The sequence below is a fragment of the Anoplophora glabripennis genome, unplaced genomic scaffold (genome assembly GCF_000390285.2).
Source record: "Anoplophora glabripennis isolate ALB-LARVAE unplaced genomic scaffold, Agla_2.0 scaffold931, whole genome shotgun sequence".
Lineage (NCBI taxonomy): Eukaryota > Metazoa > Arthropoda > Insecta > Coleoptera > Cerambycidae > Anoplophora > Anoplophora glabripennis.
In genome coordinates this window covers 117834-137889 of record NW_019417010.1, presented here as the reverse complement: position 1 = coordinate 137889, position 20056 = coordinate 117834, and the positions used below count along the sequence as shown (strand labels likewise).

Sequence of the window (20056 nt, the reverse complement as noted above, 5' to 3'; positions counted from 1 at the left end):
TGAATAGAGTTACTACGTTTATGCATTTTACGCTCGTTTATTTGCTCTCGCGTTTTCAATTCTGTCGCGATGGCTTTACAGAACGCTTGGCGACACGCGTTCCGAAAAAGCACGACAGTATATCGGCGTTTTTATGCAAAGCGCTCTTTGTCGCAAGTCCAGTGGCTCTGTCTGTCAAGAATAGTTTTAGCACAGTTTGTTTTAGTTTTAGTTTAGCTATTGATCAAGCGGGACATGGATGCAATGGACGCAATTGAATTCTATTTCTATTAATTGGATGTACTGCCCATCGCCTCTTACGTTTTCTATTACATATTTTTTTATAGCACAAATACAATATACACGGATCCATTTTCATGTACTTCACTGACTACTGTGTGGCATGAAACTGGCGACAACTGATAGAATACGCGTGCATAAAATGGAGCAGAAATATACCGCGTTTTTCTCAATTTCGCGTTGAGAGGAGAAAAACGCGTGCATAAAAGAGGTCTTAGTCTGCTTGTTTTATTATTTGATTTTAAGAGGGTACCTCATTAACACCTCACTCTTAACGATGTCGTTGACACCTTATCTCTAAGCGTTTTGCTTTTGATAAAAACAAGATTTTAATTTTAAACCAAAGCTACGTGTGAGATTAGTAATGTTTTTAAATGGAAATTAAGGAAGATTACTTATCTTTCGTATTTGGATTTAGTTTACTATTTATTGTGTGCTGTGATCTGAATTTGACTTTTTTATATATTTTTCTTAATATTTGTAATACAGAATTAATCTAATTTTTCATAGAAAGATATAGGATATAGCTTTTATATATTTTTTTAGCTTTTGATAGTTGTGAATGTCACAACAAATACCAGCATGTACCGTGTGACCTAAGTTATAGGGTCACCCTTACATTTCATTTGTGATTAGTGCTAGCGATGTCATATTGGATATGAAATAGAAAACAATTGGACTAATTTCATAAACATTATTTTGGTATCATTCCTGTTTGAATGGAAATGGTCATAATTTTCCTAATTTTAATGGAATGCCTTATTACAAAAATTACATTTTAAATATTTTTGTGGTATTAAGGTTAAAATTTATTTTATCAATGTCAAATCTTTTATTAATCTAGAATGGAATCACTTTATTTTACACACAAAATCAGAAAAATTAAATCATCAGTAAATACATGTAGTTTCTTGTACACGCTTAAACCGATCACATAATCTTTAATAAATACAAACTAATAAAAATAAACTAATAACTTTTACCTTGAAATAAATTTTAACTAGCCCAATAGAAGTCTTAGTGTATCCTCCATTTAGAAATAGATAATTATTTTTTAAATATTAATCAGTTTTCTTGTTAACAAAAATAAGTTTATAAAAACCTCTCCAAACTATTAAATAGTAGATACAAATAAATAATTTTAGACAATATGATTATTTTATTCATCCAAATAATTTACCTTGAAAATTGCATTCTCTTAATATTTATATTACCTGGCGTTGAATTAAATATACCTATAATAGACATATTATAACTAATTTGTGTCGCTAATAACTTATTTGGTGAATCTTTGCTGGCTGTTTAGGATATAAATCTAATACTTTTATTTAAATACATGATCAATAAAATTAGAATACTTTAAGTCGCATTTTTTTTATGGAAGCGGAAGTCTGTTATTAACCAGTTTTTTTTGTTATCAACACTAGTGATTAACCATAACTCAATTATGATAATATCAGGATGACAGGATCTCTTCAAATCAAATTGTCGACCTTCCCCTGAAAATTTTGTACAAAAAGAACATTGAAATAAAAAAATAATGGACATCTATAGTTTACCAATTGTAATTATAAGATCTTATAACTTTGAGGTGAAAAAAAAATATATAATTCAAATTATTTTATACACTAGTTTGAGTTATGTCAAAAACGTCAAATCTACATAACTACTACTCTATAAAAGGGTTATTAAAAGTAAATTTAATCCCTGGAAAATTAAATATGGCACTTTACTATTCAAAATTAGATATTTAACTTTCTGTACATCTAGGTATTGATTTTTATTTATTTAAAAATGAATTTTAAGTCAGCACCACCCTGAATAAGGCCGTAGCTTTTGGACTTTGTACCCCGGAAGGTCTGGATTCCATGTCCGTGATTCATGGCATTTGTGAGATAAAATACACATTAAAACGGCTTTTTCTGTTTTGGTTTCACCAATAATACACTGCTCCAAGAAATTAACGCACCACTAAAATAGTTGTAATATCTTATTTTTACTTTGTAGTTATATGATAATCATATATAATACTAATTTCACAAAAAAGTATCAATATAACCCTATGATTACATTTAATTAAAGTCAAATTTAATCGACTATTTTCACCTCTGTTTTGAACCACAATATAGCGTCGATGATTCATATTTAAAACGAACATTCGAATGTAATTTTTTAATCCAGTTCATTCCATATTTCAATAAAAAATATCCTACATCATCAAAGTTTATACATATAATCGAAGAATATTGACAGTACATATACAGGGTAGCCCAACGTACCGCAAGGCATTACAGGGTAGTAAAGAACTTTTCGGCAAAATCCAAAAACAGGTCGAATTTGTTTCTGAGGAGGACAACTTTTGGCTCAAAAAGCATACCAAAATCTTCAACCCCCTAAGTGGGGGTGCTATCCTCTAAATTTTTTCAAATGGGAATGGGGGTCAAGTGGGGGGTCATTAGAAAGGGCTTTTAATTCTCTATACATCGATTCTTACTTTTTGAAAATCGATTCATTATTTTAGAAAATATGCAGCTTTGAAAATACGAACAATATTTTTGACGAGAAATGCGAAAATCGATTTAATTTTACTTCAAAACTTACGGTATTAGTCAAGTAAATGCTGAAAATGTTGTCCGCCAACTTGCATACAATGATACAGGTTGTCTTCAAACCGTTGTCGAACATTCTGGAGCACTTGCGGTGTTACTTCGCGACATACATTAATGATTCGTCCTCGCAGATCTTCCAAGGTATCAGGTGGAGTGCTGTAAACTTTGCTTTTAATGTGCCCCCAGAGAAAGAAATCTAAAGGATTTAAGTCGGGTGACCGAGGGGGCCACTCAATTGCACCTCTTCGTCCTATCCAGCGTCCTGGAAACGTCTCATTTAGGTAATTGCGCACATTGAGCGAGTAATGTGGAGGAGCTCCGTCTTGCTGGAAAATCAGTTCGTGTTCATTGTAAGCAGGGTCGTCCTCTATGATATTTGTTAGAGCTGGGTCGATGACATTTTGTAGTAAATCCAAGTACATATCGCCTGTCAAATTTCCAGGAAGGAAAAAAGGACCTACAATGGAATTTCCAAAAATACCTGCCCATACATTCAACTTCTGGGGGTGTTGGGAGTGTGTCTCATGGAAAATCCTTGGATTGGTATCAGCCCAGTAACGACAATTATGGCGATTCACTAAACCATTCAAGAAGAACGTACACTCGTCCGAAAAACACACATTAAAGAGGAAATTATCGTTTATCGCTCGTTCAGTCATTATTTCGCAAAATTGCAAACGACGATCAAAATCGTCTTCATTTAGCTCTTGCACTAGCCGAATCTTATAAGGATGGAATTTGTATTTTTTTAATATTCGTTGGACACTTGTACGACTCACTCCTGTCGCAGTAGCCAATTGCATTGTACTCAGCGTACTATCCATTGCCACTTGCCCCAATACCGCTATTTCCGTAGGTTCATTTAGTACCGGATTTTCAACCTGCCTCTTTTTGTTATGAACGGAGCCAGTTTCGCGAAATTTGGCCACCAATTCGCGAACAATTTTTCCAGACGCATGTTTCTCAGGATGCCGTTGGTTGAACAGTTCGGCGACCCGATTTCCGCATTCATTGTTTTTGAAAAAAAGCTCAATAATTTCTACTCTTTCTGGAATTGAGTACACCATAATTAATCAATTTAAAAGACTCGGCAGTATTGGTACTCTTCAACTACAAGTCACAAGACAGTTATCTAGCAACTTCTTGTGGCCTATCTAAATACGAAACAAAAAGCGGACAATTTTTTGCTCACCAAAATCAGGCTAAAGAATTCGCAAATCAGAAAAAAAAACAGCGAATTCTTTTGAAGGAATTTACCAAGCTAATACCGTAAGTTTTGAAGTAAAATTAAATCGATTTTCGCATTTCTCGTCAAAAATATTGTTCGTATTTTCAAAGCTGCATATTTTCTAAAATAATGGATCGATTTTCAAAAAGTAAGAATCGATGTATAGAGAATTAAAAGCCCTTTCTAATGACCCCCCACTTGACCCCCATTCCCATTTAAAAAAATTTGGGGGATGGCACCCCCACTTAGGGGGTTGAAGATTTTGCTATGCTTTTTGCGCCAAAAGTTGTCCCCCTCAGAAGCAAACTTTACCTGTTTTTGGATTTTGCCGAAAAGTTCATTACTACCCTGTAATGCCTTGCGGTACGTTATCGATGGGCCACCCTGTATAAATATGTATGTTCTGATATAATTTTGAAAGTCCGAGACTTATGTCTAAACATCAATTTTGATGTTTTAACGGAAAGTATACTGGACTATAAAAATTAAAAAAAAACTAATGATTCGATAAATAATTTAATATATTGGATGTTTTTTTTATTGTTTACGTCATATCTAATCAATAAAACTTCTTTTATGGATTATATGTAAACAAAAGGAACATTTTCCCTGAAAATTGCAATATGACATTTTTAATCTAAAAAAAAATTTGAGTCGCTATAAACTTCCGGGATACCGTTTATTCCTTACAGATCCCAGTAACTCACTATGTTCAGTATGAATATGTTCTAACCATTGTTATATTTGACAATCTGGAATCTGCAAACTAAATTTTCTGTATACCTATGTGGGACGCAACGTATTTCTTAGCAGCGAAAATGTACCTATTTTCTTATCAGTTGCACAACTTTAACCTCTGGTTACTTGCCTTGCACCTTTTATTGTCAGGCAAATCTGAGAATCGCACCATACTAAGCATTTTCAGAATAATCAGCATCTAAAACTGATGAATGAAACTAGTGAATGCTATCTGCTGTATTATAATTAGTACCTACCGTTAATTTTTTTTGTTGCGTTTTACTTTACTGTGATACTGAGAATGCTTACTGCGAATGGAATAAAACTATATTATTATTTTATAACGTAAAACGTGATATAAAACCAATTTTTCCGTTACCCCTCAGGTAAAACCGCCTCCTACTGTGCAAACTTTAAAGAATGAATATTTGACTAATTTTTTAAGATAAAAAGTTCATATGAACATGATTCTGTAATGGCTTGGTTCTTGAAATACAGAACGTCCAAAAAATATTTGATTATATTTTGTTCAATAACATGGCAATTTGACGAAATTCGGGAAACTGAATTTAAATAACCATAACTTGTTTATATCGCACTGTATGTCATTTTTGATTAAATACCTATGTATACTTATTCTCCATTCAATTTTACCTATAAAAGGTACTCTTAGTATTTGTCGCTGAAAGCTGCCGTTTTGTAAAAAATGGGTTTAATGTTTTGTAAGTTGAATCATTAAAAGTTTTTGAAAAACAAGTGAAAAAATGTGTCTTTTGTTGATTGTATTGTGATGTGGCAAACTTAGATCATTTACAACACTAAGACTAAACTACTTTTATAAATAAGTTAATAACATTTACCTACAATAATTGCTGAAACAAAATTTTTATCTTGAAATTAATCAAAGATTTACCTTTTAAAGTTTGTACAAGTACTTAATAATAAACACCCTGTATAGTACTGAATATAATAACAAAACTAAATTGCAAAACTTAGAGCTTTATCTAGCAAATAAATGTCTTTGCTAAATCGCATCTCTATAGTATTCTTAAAAATACATGTTTCAAAAATATGTCGGCACATTACCATAAAGAAATACATAGATCTATCAAACCTTATAATCATTGTAATTCTGAGGAAACTTTCTATTCAAATTAAGATCACCACGGTGTCCCATTTGTTTACGTCATTTTGAAAAGTATGTTTTAAACGTGACGTTCAAATATTTTTTCTGTTAACCTATTATGTATCTCTGTTAGTAAGGGAGTTATTTTGTACATCCTGTGCATCCTGTACATTTTGATGTTTAAGGGTCCTGCGACATTCTTTTTAAAATTGATTTAAGGCCTAAATAATAGAAAGGAAAAAACATGCCAATTAAATGATTTCAATTTCTCAACCAGCTAAATTCAGCGAAAATATAAAATATTTATCTACAGAATCGTATTTCACTGTATTATTAATTTAACTGTTTTGAATTTTCGCTAATGTCGTAATTAACATATATTTTAAGGGCACGTAGCTTAAACATTTGTTTATGCTGTATAACGATCTATAAACTGCTAATTGCCACTCTAACGATACGGTAATAAATAAACGACAATTAAATCAACTATAAATACCAAGTTTATTCTTAAAATAGTTTAAGTGGCATAATTACGGAAAATCTTGATAGTTTATTTAAACGTGTTGCCTACTGCCAAGTCATTCGATAATACTATACTCATATAATGTAAGTTAAAATACTGTACGTACCATGTAAGAAATTTAAAAAAGTGATGATAATGTTTAATTTAACCGGTATTTTTGCATGAAGTGGCTATTTAGGTGTACTCTGCTTCCAGTATGGTGGTGTTTTTCGTTAAAAATGTATCGTGTAACTGTTTCAGCTTATAGCAAAACTTATTCCATGAAAGCAAATATGTAAACTAGTTGAACGGTAGATATCAACTTATCGAATACCAAATAAATGTAATAGTGCTTTACAAGAATTGAAATACAAGCATGTTGTAAATATTTAAACAACTTCATTGTCTCTTTATGGACCCATTGAATCAAACGTAAAAGCAAATGAATGTTTTAAGTTTTACTTCATTTATTTTACCAGTTTAGAACAACCACATAAAAACGATAAAGACTAATACGGCAAGCTATAAACGTTTTACAGAATCCACACATGTCCAGAGGCAAATAAGACAACGTTAAAAACTGCATTAATATTTGTATTTATACTTAGTTGATCAACTAAACTGTATTGGCCTTTACAAGATAGATTCAACTAAGTGGAGGGTCACATTCAGAGGCGGACTGGCTAGATGAACAGGCCCGGGAAACATTCATCAAGTGGCCCGTTTTTTTTTTAAAGAAAAATATTTTTCATCCTTCTACAGCGCCAACCGGCCCAAAATGACCGCGGCCCATCGGGAAACCTCCCGAGTTCCCGCATAGCCAATCCGCCTCTGGTCACATTTGATGAAATCAAAAAAGCTTATTGAAGCTTACAATATATTAAGAAATACTAATTTTGATGTTGCATATCATCATAGAGTCCCTACTTACTTCACTTCATTTTGTACATTATAATTTAGCATTTTTTCATTCTCGTCTGTGCTATGCGGTGATTTTGTGGGGTAATTCTAGCCAGTCGAATAAGATTTTTTCTTTACAAAAAAAAAGCGATTAGAGTACTAGCAGGTCTGAGCGGCAGAGAACATTGTCAACCACATTTCATTAATTTTGGGATTTTGCCATTACCCTGCCTATACATATATTACACTTTAACTGAAATATACAAAAATATAAACAGTTTTTGTCTTCAGTCAGACATTCACATACATAACACAAGAAACTCTAATGCAATTAGAACGGACCGCTTCCGACTTACAAGGTCACAATCAAATTCTCTTAACGTTGGGCTTTATAATAAACTACCAACTACTGTTAAATCGTTAAATCTTAATTGTTTTAAAACTGTAAGTAGGAGGCATCTAAGTCAATACTGTTTCTATACAATACACGATTTTCTTAATACAGATTATAAATAATTGCTGTTATATGTCGCTTCGTGTGAAGTTGGATTGTTTCGGCTTGTTTGTGATGTGTTATGTTTGATATACTATATTTCTTTGTCTTATACACATTTACATATATGTATGACTGTATTCACATTTGTACCTTTGACTTGCCATAAATGTATATGCATATATGTAACATGGTCCAATAAACTTTTTCTTTCTTTCTTTCTTCTTTCTTTCTTTCTTTCTTTCTTTCTTTCTATCTTTCTTTCTTTCTTTCTTTCTTTCTTACTTTCATTAACCGACTTATTTATTTTTTGTATTTTCACAAAATATCGTCAGACGCACATTCTATAAATATGGCAGTTCGAATATTAAAGTCTACTTCTAAACATCCATAGAACACCACCATATAAAACTAGATATAATAGCGGTTGGTTTTATGTTATCTATCACATTTGGATATGACATTTAACCAGTGATTTAGTTGGAATTCCAAATATGAATTCTTCCCTTTTCATTTATATCCTGTTGTATACCAGAGAAGAAAAAACATACATTAGCGTTATGTATAATAAATAAGAAATATTTATTCTTAATATTGTTTATTAAAAATTCATATGAAATTTTTCACTTATCAGCATTGAATTGTTAGTGATACTTCCACGAACGTCAAAATTTGTTAAGGAATGAGAAAACAGAAATCCAATTAATGATGACAGTGACACCAAATGTAAAATTAGCATTACCTTTACGTAAAACATAAAAATAACTATTTGCTTCCATCTTTAATTGTTAATTAAGGCTTTTCGCACACAAGACGGATCTTAATAGATGCAATCAAAATTTGTCAAATATTTTCAGATAATAAATGGTTGTACAGAACAATAAAAACACGACTGTCGCGTTTTATACGTGTCTCTGACAAACGCTTCGTATACAAATCTTTAGGTAAACAATGTTTTTAAACAATAATTTATTTGTTACAGGTGTTTGTGTTTAACAAAAAGAACTACCAAGTGATAAAAGACACTTTAAAGAAAACTGGCATTACGAACGTAAGCCGTGAAAATTTAGCTGACTTCTTCAGCCCCTTCTACGCGGACCATATGGGTTCCATTTTGGTGGCCAGTGGGAACAAGTCAGTGGCGAACTGGGCCACATCCGTGTTGAGGAATCATTATTATATATTCACTTATCCATCTTTATTGAAAATTCATGGTAAGTTAAAAAAAAACTTTAGTTGTAGATATAAAATATGATTTTTTAACAATAAGATCTTAGTCTCTTACTAAGAACAATTTTTAAAGGATAAAAAATGGGCGCTTTCATATAATATCAGCTACGTAATCAATAATATATCTCTTCCAGCTCTTACAATATAAACAAAATATTAATTTAAACCCCTTAGCACTTGAAAATTAGGCCGTTTAGGAAACATTTCCATCAGAAGTATAAAAAACCCTAAATAGAGAAAATCTTACAAGTTATGGATCATTGCAGTAGCACCAAAACAGGGTTATACAGGATGATGGAAACTGGTTCACAGTGACAACAAATCATAGACCCCGTAGTCCAGTCGAGTTAGACAACTTAACCGGGAAAAATTAGGGACCATAATTTTATTGTTTTAACTTTAGGGGGGGGGGGTCAATAGTAATGTAAATTCAGAATCGCGACTGAATTCCACCCCTGCATCAGCCGCCATCTTGAATTTAAGGAAAATTCGTTTTTGCTCAATATCTCGGCCGTTTTCAACTTTACAACAAAAATGGTAATGACTTAAGTTGTTGCAAATGCGATTTCCTACAACTTCTTTGCTTACAAATTTTATCATGCGATCGATATTTTTCAATATAAGGGGGAAAATAGTGACAAAGTATAATTATTGAATTATCTCATTTGTTATTGACTTTACGACATAAATGTACATAAACAAAGTTGGAAAGAATTATATTTTCTACAATTTTGATCGCTTTGATTTTTTTGCTATAACCAATATTTAAGGTCCTACACTTGCGGTAAAGACGATTGTAGAAAATATAATTCTTTTCAACTTTGTTTATGTACATATATGTCAATAGGTAACAAACGAGATAATTCAATAATTACACTTTGTCACTATTTTCCCCCTTAACTTGAAAAATATCGATCTCACGATAAAATTTGTTATAAAAGAAGTTGTAGGAAATCGTATTTGCAACAACTTAAGTTCTTACCATTTTTGTTATAAAATTGAAAATGGCCGAGATATTGAGCAAAAACGATTTTTCCTTAAATTTAAGATGGCGGCTGATGCAGGGTTGGAATTCAGTCGCGATTCTGAATTTACACTACTATTGACCCTCCCCCCCAAAGGTTAGAACAATAAAATTGTGGTCCCTAATTTTTTCCCGGTTAAGCCCTTTTTTTGTCTAACTCGACTGGACTACGGGGTCTATGATTTGTTGTCACTTTTGTGTAACAACCTTGTTTAGATTTAGCCTTTCTATTAATCAAAATCCTTTTGAAAAATGTGAAATAAAATTATACAGTTTCTTTTAAAATCTATGGAAATAGAAACATTTTACAAAAGCAATTTCGTTTCGTATGTGACGGTTTAAGTAAATATTATTTAAAAAAATGTCATAGACTTATAAGTTACACTTCTTGAAGGCCTTTATAAACTTTTTGACCTATTTTTTACCTCCTTAATGTTTATGCACTTCCCCTGGACACTTGATATATTTTCAATGCTGTATTTATTTATTTATTGTATTAAATCAGTCATATTTACTAGTGTTATGTCTTTTGAAATGAAAATGTGTAGCTCAAATAATTTTGACGTTGTTGACCCAAAAAATCCAGACTTGGAACAAAATTCTGAAAATTGACTTAACTATGTTGTACTTGGGCACATATGTGTGCCTGCTCATTCATATAATATCTACTTTGAATAATTAACATCATGTCATGTTCATTATTCTGGTCATTATACAAAACTGTTTAATATGAGTAAGTTGGAATACCATATTAATCTTCTTTTTTTTTTGTTACAGGAGATGCCAAACTACTCAGCACCTTAAATAATCTCCTCAGAAACGAAGCAATTTTAAAAATGGAGATGAAAACTCTAGCAGTGGCATTTAAAGATCCAACAAAACGCATGTGGTTTGAGGAAGTGTTAGACAATATTTTAAAATTGTGGGAAAATAACTTATAGTTCAATAGGTACAGTCATTTAAGAAAGGTGTCTTTTTCAGAGTGAAGAATAATAAAATCATGCCCGATTTTATCCTTTATAAGGTGTCAATGTACTGTTTATTAGGAAAGGAAATATTTCTCCAAACATAAACACACTTGAAACAATTTATCCAAGTACTTAAGTGCTATTTGGCCATTTATCAGGCATTCACTGTGACTCTTGGGTTTAAAGTATTTTTAGTTATTTTAAACAATGGAACTTTCGAGATTCTTAAATGACTGTCCAATAATTAAAATGTGGAAATTGTTTTGCTATCATGCGGTTTCCTGTTGAAATGTGATAATAAGTGTAGTGATAATTATTAAACCTTACTGCATATTGTATAGGATCCCAGTGACTATAAAATAAGGACCTTGACTCAGGATTTTGTAAAGACGACAATTAAATGGATCAAGATTTCGTTATTTTATTTACTTTTCTATTATTCGTATGTGTAACTAAAGAGTTTTTAATTTTTCAATTTGTTTTAATTACCCAGGCCATTTACTTGCAGCTCACCATAGGAAAATTTAAGTGGCATTTTAAAAGTCCTAAATAAAACAACCAAAGATAGACTTCTTGATTTCAAAATGGTGATAATCAAAGACTCTATTATTACATGTAATAAAATATGGAATGTTCCTCCCTGAAAAAATTAGTTTTAAAATATTGACATCCAGAAATGAATTTTGAACACCTTGTATAAAATATGTTTGTACTTATACTATTCTTGTAAGAGGTAGATCTAGCTGAATATCCTCTTAAAAGTTTATGAAAAACTTGTGACAGAAAAGATACTTAAATTTGAATGAAGTTTGTAGTAATATTAAAAAAATAAATAAGGCTAAGTTTGAAGGTTCCATCAAATAAACAAACTGTATATGTTTTTATACCAAAATCTATTTAGTCATAAACAAAGTTAGAACTGAATTTTGTGTTGATAGAAGTTATTTTACTAAAAATTGCTTTAATCATCGAAGGTTTCCTTGGTCGGATCGGTCCATATAGAAAAAAGAAACAAATAAGTCTGAATCACTGTTCACTGATGCATTTAATAATTGCATGCAACACTAGTCAAAATATGTAGAAATGCCATGGTTGATTAAAATTTGCATTACTTTTTGTTGAAGGTAATGTGTCTACGTATTAAAGTAGTTATAGTTTGTTAATGGCAATTTTAATTTTGCCATTCTGGCAATTAAAGATTAACAAAGATTTTAGTGTTGAAAAATTATTTGTGTCTTGATAAATTAAGAAATATTTGCAATGTATTAATACTGAAAGCTATTAGATAATTTTTGACATCACCATATACAAGATATACAAAAAATTTTTACTACAGAAAGAAAATACAGGGTGATTCACAAACGGTGACCAAAAATGCAACCTCGTATTCTTTGGTGAATTTTAAGGGGAGTCTTTCGTATAAAATTTTTATCTAGGACGTTTCGTTAAAAAGATACAGGGTGTTTAACTTAAAAAAATATTTTTAATTTTTCAAATAATTTAAAAACTAGTAAGTGAAATAATTTGAAATTGGGCACATGTATTTATATGAACATTGTCCAAAATCTGAGGCCTTTTTCTAAAATTTAGATGCTCCAGTGGCGGTGATACAGGGTATCGGTGGCATAATTTTCTAAATAAAATAGTACGCCACTGCTTTACGGTAACAATCATGAAATTTTCGGATTGGTCTTTCTGTTTTCTATGAATTACTACTATCTTATGTTTTTCAAAATAAGCTTGATTTTTGAGTAAAACTTAAAAAACTAACTGAAAACACTTTTACTTAAATGACATGGCAAACACTAAATCAATTCAGTTATTTAATCGTTTGTGAATCACCCTATATAACTACTTTGAGAACAAGACATATACAGGGTGGTCTCGAAAATTCATGAATAGATTCCCAAAGCAAAAATATTACGATTTCGCTGAACTTACCTTAGTCCAAAAGTTGATAGTTTGAATTGAAATCTATTCACATTTTGGTTATAGTTCATAGAGGGCGCTAGCTGCAGTACATTAAATGTGGTAAAAGCGACATAACATTTTTATACTTTATGGGATTTCAGTGATCTCATCTTTAGTATGAAAGTAGCTATCTCGCACCGTTTTTGAGATAATATTTGGCTTTGAAACTTCCAAAGCTAATAGTTGAAATAATTAAAATAATTTAAAATTGTCAAAAATATGCCTTTTTGACAATAATTGCTCAAAATCTCCACCTCTAACTTCAATATATTTATTAAAAGATTGTCTAATTATAAACCATAAATCCTTATCATAGTTCTTTCCGGGTGTTTATAAAGTTTCTCCAAGTCCATGGGGTTGAAATCAGGGCTGCGGGGAGGCCATGATATTTGACTCCCACAATCTATCCAACAATCCGGAAGAGTTTGATCAAGATAGTTCCGTACTTGGACAGAAAAATGAGGGGATCCCCATCTTGCATAAAGCAGAGATTCTGCTGTAAGTGTAATGGTAAATCATCCAGGTATTAACTAAATGGTGCTGCAAGAAATCTAAATACTAGTCAAACTGTAATCTACCTGGGAGGTCTGCTAGTAAAAGATTTTGGATTGGTGTAAAATGGTAGGGATTCAACTTTCCCTTATGATAGATTTTTAGGACTGCTATTTTACTTACACCAGTAAGTAGAACTACTAACTTCTGCATTTTCTGCCACACGAGTTAAAATTTCTTCTTGGTCTATTTGGTCTGATGTGTCCCATAAAAGGAATTTTAAATAATGGTCCCTTGCATAAAAAAGAAAAGTCTAATGGCCAGTTTCTGGTACATTTCACTATGAAACAAATAACTGCTGATCACATAAAGATAAATGTTTCATAATTTAAAACGGGTTTCAGGAAAGTTATGAATGGATACATTTATATCAATAGTTATTCATGCTTTAAATCAGTTATACAGTTAACCACTAGATGGACTGGTTGAAAATCGTACTACTTGTTATTTCAAATAACAACTTTACCAGCAATGTCATAATTATCGTTTATGTTATAGTTTTACAATCATATTTTGTGGTGGTTGGAGGTTTTGATTCAGTTTTTAACTTTGAAGTGGAAAGAAAATTACCACATAAGCTTTAAAAGATAATTGTCTGATAAATATTACAAAAATAATGGTGAATATTTTTTTTTGAATNAATTAAAGATTAACAAAGATTTTAGTGTTGAAAAATTATTTGTGTCTTGATAAATTAAGAAATATTTGCAATGTATTAATACTGAAAGCTATTAGATAATTTTTGACATCACCATATACAAGATATACAAAAAATTTTTACTACAGAAAGAAAATACAGGGTGATTCACAAACGGTGACCAAAAATGCAACCTCGTATTCTTTGGTGAATTTTAAGGGGTCTTTCGTATAAAATTTGTATCTAGGACGTTTCGTTAAAAGGTACAGGGTTTAACTTAAAAAAATATTTTTAATTTTTTTAAATAATTTAAAAACTAGGTAGTGAAATAATTTGAAATTGGACACATGTATTTATGTGAACATTGTCCAAAATCTGAGGCCTTTTTCTAAAATTTAGATGCTCCAGTGGCGGAGATACAGGGTATCGGTGGCATTATTTTCTAAATAAAATAGTACACCACTGCTTTACGGTAACAATCATGATATTTTCGGATTGATCTTTCTGTTTTCTATGGATTACTGCTATCTTATGTTTTTCAAAGTAAGCCTGATTTTTGAGTAAAACGAACTGAAAACACTTTTAGTTAAATGACATGGCAAACACTAATCATTCAGTTATTTAATCGTTTGTGAATCACCCTGTATAACTACTTTGAGAACAAGACATGTACAGGGTGGTCCCAAAAATTCATGAATAAATTTCCGAAGCAAAAATATTGTGATTTTGCCGAACTTACCTTAGTCCAAAAGTTGATAGTGGGTGTTAAATGTAAAATATTATTTTATTTTTCATTTATATCTTAATAAATGCAAATATCTACACAAAATTTTGGTGTTTGGAGTTCTTTGGCTCGAGGAATTGAAATCTATTCACATTTTGGTTATAGTTCCTAGAGGGCGCTAGCTGCAGCACATTAAATGTGCTAAAAGCAACATAACATTTTTATACTTTAGGGGATCTCAGTGATTTCATCTTTGGTATCAAATTCTTATTTCCCAACTTTTTTCAGACAAAAAAGGTATACTTTATGAAAGTAGCTATCTCGCACCGTTTTTGAGATAGTATTTGGCTTTGAAATTTCCAAAGCTAATAGTTGAAATAATTAAAATAATTTAGAAATGTCAAAAAATATGCCTTTCTGACAATAATTGCTCAAAATGTCCACCTCTAACTTCAATATATTTATCAACACATTTATTAAAAGATTGTCAAATTTTAAACCATCATAAATCCTTATCGCGAAATGATTCTGTAGCATTTAAAACCTGCTGCCATAATTCTTTCGGGGTGTTTAAAGTTTCTCCAAGTCCATGGGGTTGAAATCAGGGCTGCGAGGAGGCCATGATATTTGACTCCCACAATCTATCCAACAATCCGGAAGAGTTTGATCAAGATAGTTCCGTATTTGGACAGAAAAATGAGGGGATCCCCATCTTGCATAAAGCAGAGATTCTGCTGTAAGTGTAATGGTAAATCATCCAGGTATTAACTAAACGGTGCTGCAAGAAATCTAAATACTAGTCAAACTAATCTACCTGGGAGGTCTGCTGGTAAAAGATTTTGGACTGGTGTAAAATGGTATTGATACAACTTTCCCTTATGATAGATTTTTTGGACTGCTATTTTACTTACAGCAGTGGTTCTAGAACTACTAACTTCTGCATTTTCTGCAATACGAGTTAAAATTTCTTCTTAGTCTATTTGGTATGATGTGTCCCACAAAAGAAATTTTAAATAATGGTCCCTTGCATCAAAAAGAAAAGTCTAAGGGTTGCTTTTATAAATTTAGTTTAATTATCATTAACACTGCTCTACAGTTTATATATTCTAATCACAGAATAGAACTACAAACAAAAGGAATTCAAACTCTAATTGGTTGGTGCAGCCTGCCGGGTCCAGCCAAGTTTGAAACAATAAAGTAACGTCGCACTGAACAAAATAATATGAGGACTACTGATTGGTCTCTAAGAAGATACAGTCAACGTGGGCAGTCACGTGATACTAATAGACAAAATTCTATTGGCGAACATAAGTACCCGCACAGCTGAACCCGTTTTAAAATGTAAATTAGTACAAACCAGGCTCGTGCCGTCTGACCCAGAAGGAAACCAGCGCATGTACCAGCCAGTGTGACTATACTCATTTGTTGCACTACGTTTCAAACCTGTTACCAACATTATGCTTCTAAAAAATCAAGGCTAACATGATTAGTTTGCAAAATATTTGAAATAAACCGAAACTTTGTGAATCCATTATTGTTTCATTTCAGCCTTATTTGAAGCGATATTGAAAAAATAACACTTTCTCATGGAAATTTTTTGCCTCTATCATAATAAATTTTTATATCTAACGTTTCGTCTCTCCAAGACCATCATCAACTTAATTTTTTTTAAATACAGTCCTATAAATGTTATTACATTTTTTGCAAGCCTTCATGGCCCCCAATATTGTACTGCCTCAGCCCGAACCAGATTCAAACGTTTTGTCTCAAAAAACTCATCTTCGATATAATCCTTCCAAATGTATCTACATTTTTTATTTAGATTGCTCTATAGAAATGTCATAAGCAAAAGTATGATAAATGGACCCGTACTATCTGTAATCAGTACGTTTATGTTCTTATGTGATTTAAAAGCTTGTCACAAGGTTTATTCCTAATTGGAAAGACAAAGAGACAATTTTGAGTCTGATGACACAGTCCGCTCTGATCGACTTTTGAGTGGTGCTTTTGAAAGAGGATGACCGCAAAATTAATCGAGAATTGGCTGAGAAGATGGATTGTATCCTTGTAAGAATCTCCTGACATCTGCAATTTATGAAATGTACTGAAAAACTCGGGGCTTGGATGCCGCATATGTTCAGCAACAACAAAATCTCCATACCAAAGCTGCTCAAAATATCATCCGTTATCACACAACACGTGGCCAAGACCAACGATTTCTGTACCAAATTGTCACCAAAAATGAGAAATGGTGACTTTATGTCAGTGAAGCAAAGGAAGAGATAGAGACATCAGGTAGAACTCCATTCCAAGAAGACCATGATCTGTATTTAGTGGGGCTAGGAAGGTGTCGTGTACTGGGATATGCTGGAGAAAAACTAGGTTGTTAATAAGGAACGCTATCTCGCTAAGCTTCACTGTGTGAATGAAGCAATCCAGCACAAAAGAGCCGATCAACATAGTCAAATGATCCTTCTTTACAACAACGCACATCTTCACACAGAAAACATCGTTAAGGAGGTTTTGGATGAACTCAAATGGGAGGTTCTACCACATCCGCTGTACTCTCCAGAGCTTGCGCCAACAGATTATCACCTTTTCCGCTCCTTGTCACCATTGATGAAGACCACAAAAACTTGCTCACCAACTTCTTCAACACACGACTAGATGATTTTGTACGAAACAGCATCAACAAATCGGTTGAAAGGTGGATGCAGGACGTAAACAGCGACGGATTGATTAATTTGTTGTTTTAGTTATTGTTATTTTCAATGAAATATAAAAAAATGGAACTTTATGGAACCAATAAATTAGAAAAAAGAGCTAGTTGTTACGTTTTTTGATAAACTTTTTACAAATTAAATTAAGTATTTATTAAAATACTGAAACTTTAAATTTTTTAATTTTTAAACATGAACAATTAAATAATAATATAATAATATAATGATAACAACTTCTGAAGGAAAAGTCCACCGAAAAGCTCTTTACCAAAACTTCTCATAAATTGTATAAAAACTACGAATTTCATAGATAGTATTATAGCTCCAACATGGGACACTGTATTTACAGGATGTGCCATTTAAGGAAGAAATTTATTTTAGTTCCGGAAACTGGAGTTATTAGGTCTGTCGAATAGCTTCAAATTGCAGTTAGAATTGTTAGTTCAAATTTTTTTGTATAGATGGCGTAGTGATACTAAATAATTTTTTGATTTCTGGAACGTGGAAATGTGATCCATCTGAAAGATAGTTAAATTTTGAGTAATTTTTGTAATATAAAGTTTTTCCCAATATTTACTTGTTTTCGAGACAAGTCGACTTCAATATACAATGTATCATGTAACAGGAAAATCTATTATTTTATTTAATTAATACCGAGACAAAATATTCTTTTAAAATATTGTTATAATGACATTATTCACACCATATACTAACAAACATAAATTATAAAAAAAAATGATCAACTACAGAAAAAGAGAAAGTATTTAAAATAATAATGGCGATGTAGATGTAGTTACTCAAGTAAGTTAAAACAAAGATATAATAAATGTTCAAAATTACGTCCTTCGGATATTAGTCTTCTCGTTAGTTCGATATTTCAGACTCTTAATAAAATGTCACGATCTAAAGCCGCCGTAGCTGCATAAATTTTATTTTATAAATCTGCCATGTCTTCTATAGGGTCCCGATATAGTGTTTTTCAAATGACCCCATGGGAAAAATGGGGTCAAATCTGGTGAACGAGCCGACCACCTTATAACTCCGTTAGTACCTCATCACCTTCCCGGAAACCTCTCATTTAAGTATTCTTGCAGAGCATTAGTATTGTGGGGGGAGAGGTGCCATCCTGTTGGAACCATAAATCATTTACCCTGTGTTGAGGGGCAATGTTGTCCAATAAATGTAGTTCATCTCTCAGAAAATGTAAATATGTTAATATTCCGTGGTAAATATATGGTCCAATTAAATAGTATATAAATAAAACAAGATTAAAACAATTTATGAGTAAATTAATTTTATTACAAAAAGTATTTTTAATTTTGTATAAAAAATGAAATATATATTGATTAAACATGTTATTACATTATGAAAAATGAATCAAATATATTAATTGAGTTCAGTATGGTATACACTACAAAATAAATTTAAAAATTAGTCTTAATTAAAAAAAAAAATCAGTGACATTTTTTGGCATCACGATATTTTCTTTATCCATCACACATAAACTAAACCACATTTATATACAGTAGTGAGTAAATGCATATTTATATTTTTTTTACAGAAAACACTACATTTACTAAAGATAAAAGTTGTTATATAAATATTTTACTTCATTTTATTTTCATCCAACTATTATCACAGACATCAAAACTTTGTAGATAATTTGCAAGATTATAAACCATTTATACAGAACCAAATGTTTTCAGCCACATATTTTACATAACTACTCCAAAATAAATAAGCGAATTAATATTTTGTGTATATAAATGTGGTACAGAACTTTTACCTTGCAACATCCTTTCGGTAAATCTATTGATTAGGTATATCAGTCGATAATCATGTCAGTTAAAGCTGTTTTTAATGTTTTAATTGCACTTTTAGTCTCATCCTGATATATCAACCAATATGTTTCATAATTTAAATCACTGCTAGTCGAATTTTTTAAATATTGACATTTGAACACCCGCCTGTAAGTCTCTACTGACTTTTTTGCCATTCACTACTAATATCACTGGTGTTTCCACCCTGATGAGCCTAAATTTGTATTCCTGAAACGAGCAACATAAAAATTACCTAAAAGTTGTGCTCTCCAATATATATCAGATAATTAAAATTTATTTTGACTGTGATGATAACATTTCATTTAAAATTGTACTTAGAACAAAGAGTTGCTATAAACAAAGTCATGATTTATTCTGTAAGACTGTAAGTATTTAGTAAGCTAAACTTAAAATTAAAAAAAAAGGAATGACTCAAAAATCACAAACAAGATGGAATATATACATTTTTTCTTTGAAATACAAATATGAATCAAATGAAATGAATAAAATATCCAAAAAATTCAGTGGCATAGAA

At 31.5% G+C, this 20056-nt stretch overlaps 1 protein-coding gene across 1 annotated transcript in view; it reads left to right on the top strand.

Annotated features, from left to right (window-relative positions):
- The window catches only part of LOC108914148 (torso-like protein), a gene marked incomplete at its 5' end in the record, with an annotated part of 32907 nt that extends 21339 nt beyond the window's left edge, over positions 1 to 11568 (top strand). Inside the window, 2 exons of the mRNA XM_023455800.1 lie at positions 8858 to 9089; positions 10907 to 11568. Coding sequence (XP_023311568.1) covers positions 8858 to 9089; positions 10907 to 11070 — 396 coding nt within the window. The remainder of the gene's footprint in view (positions 1 to 8857; positions 9090 to 10906) is intronic.
- Positions 11569 to 20056: the final 8488 nt, after the last annotated feature.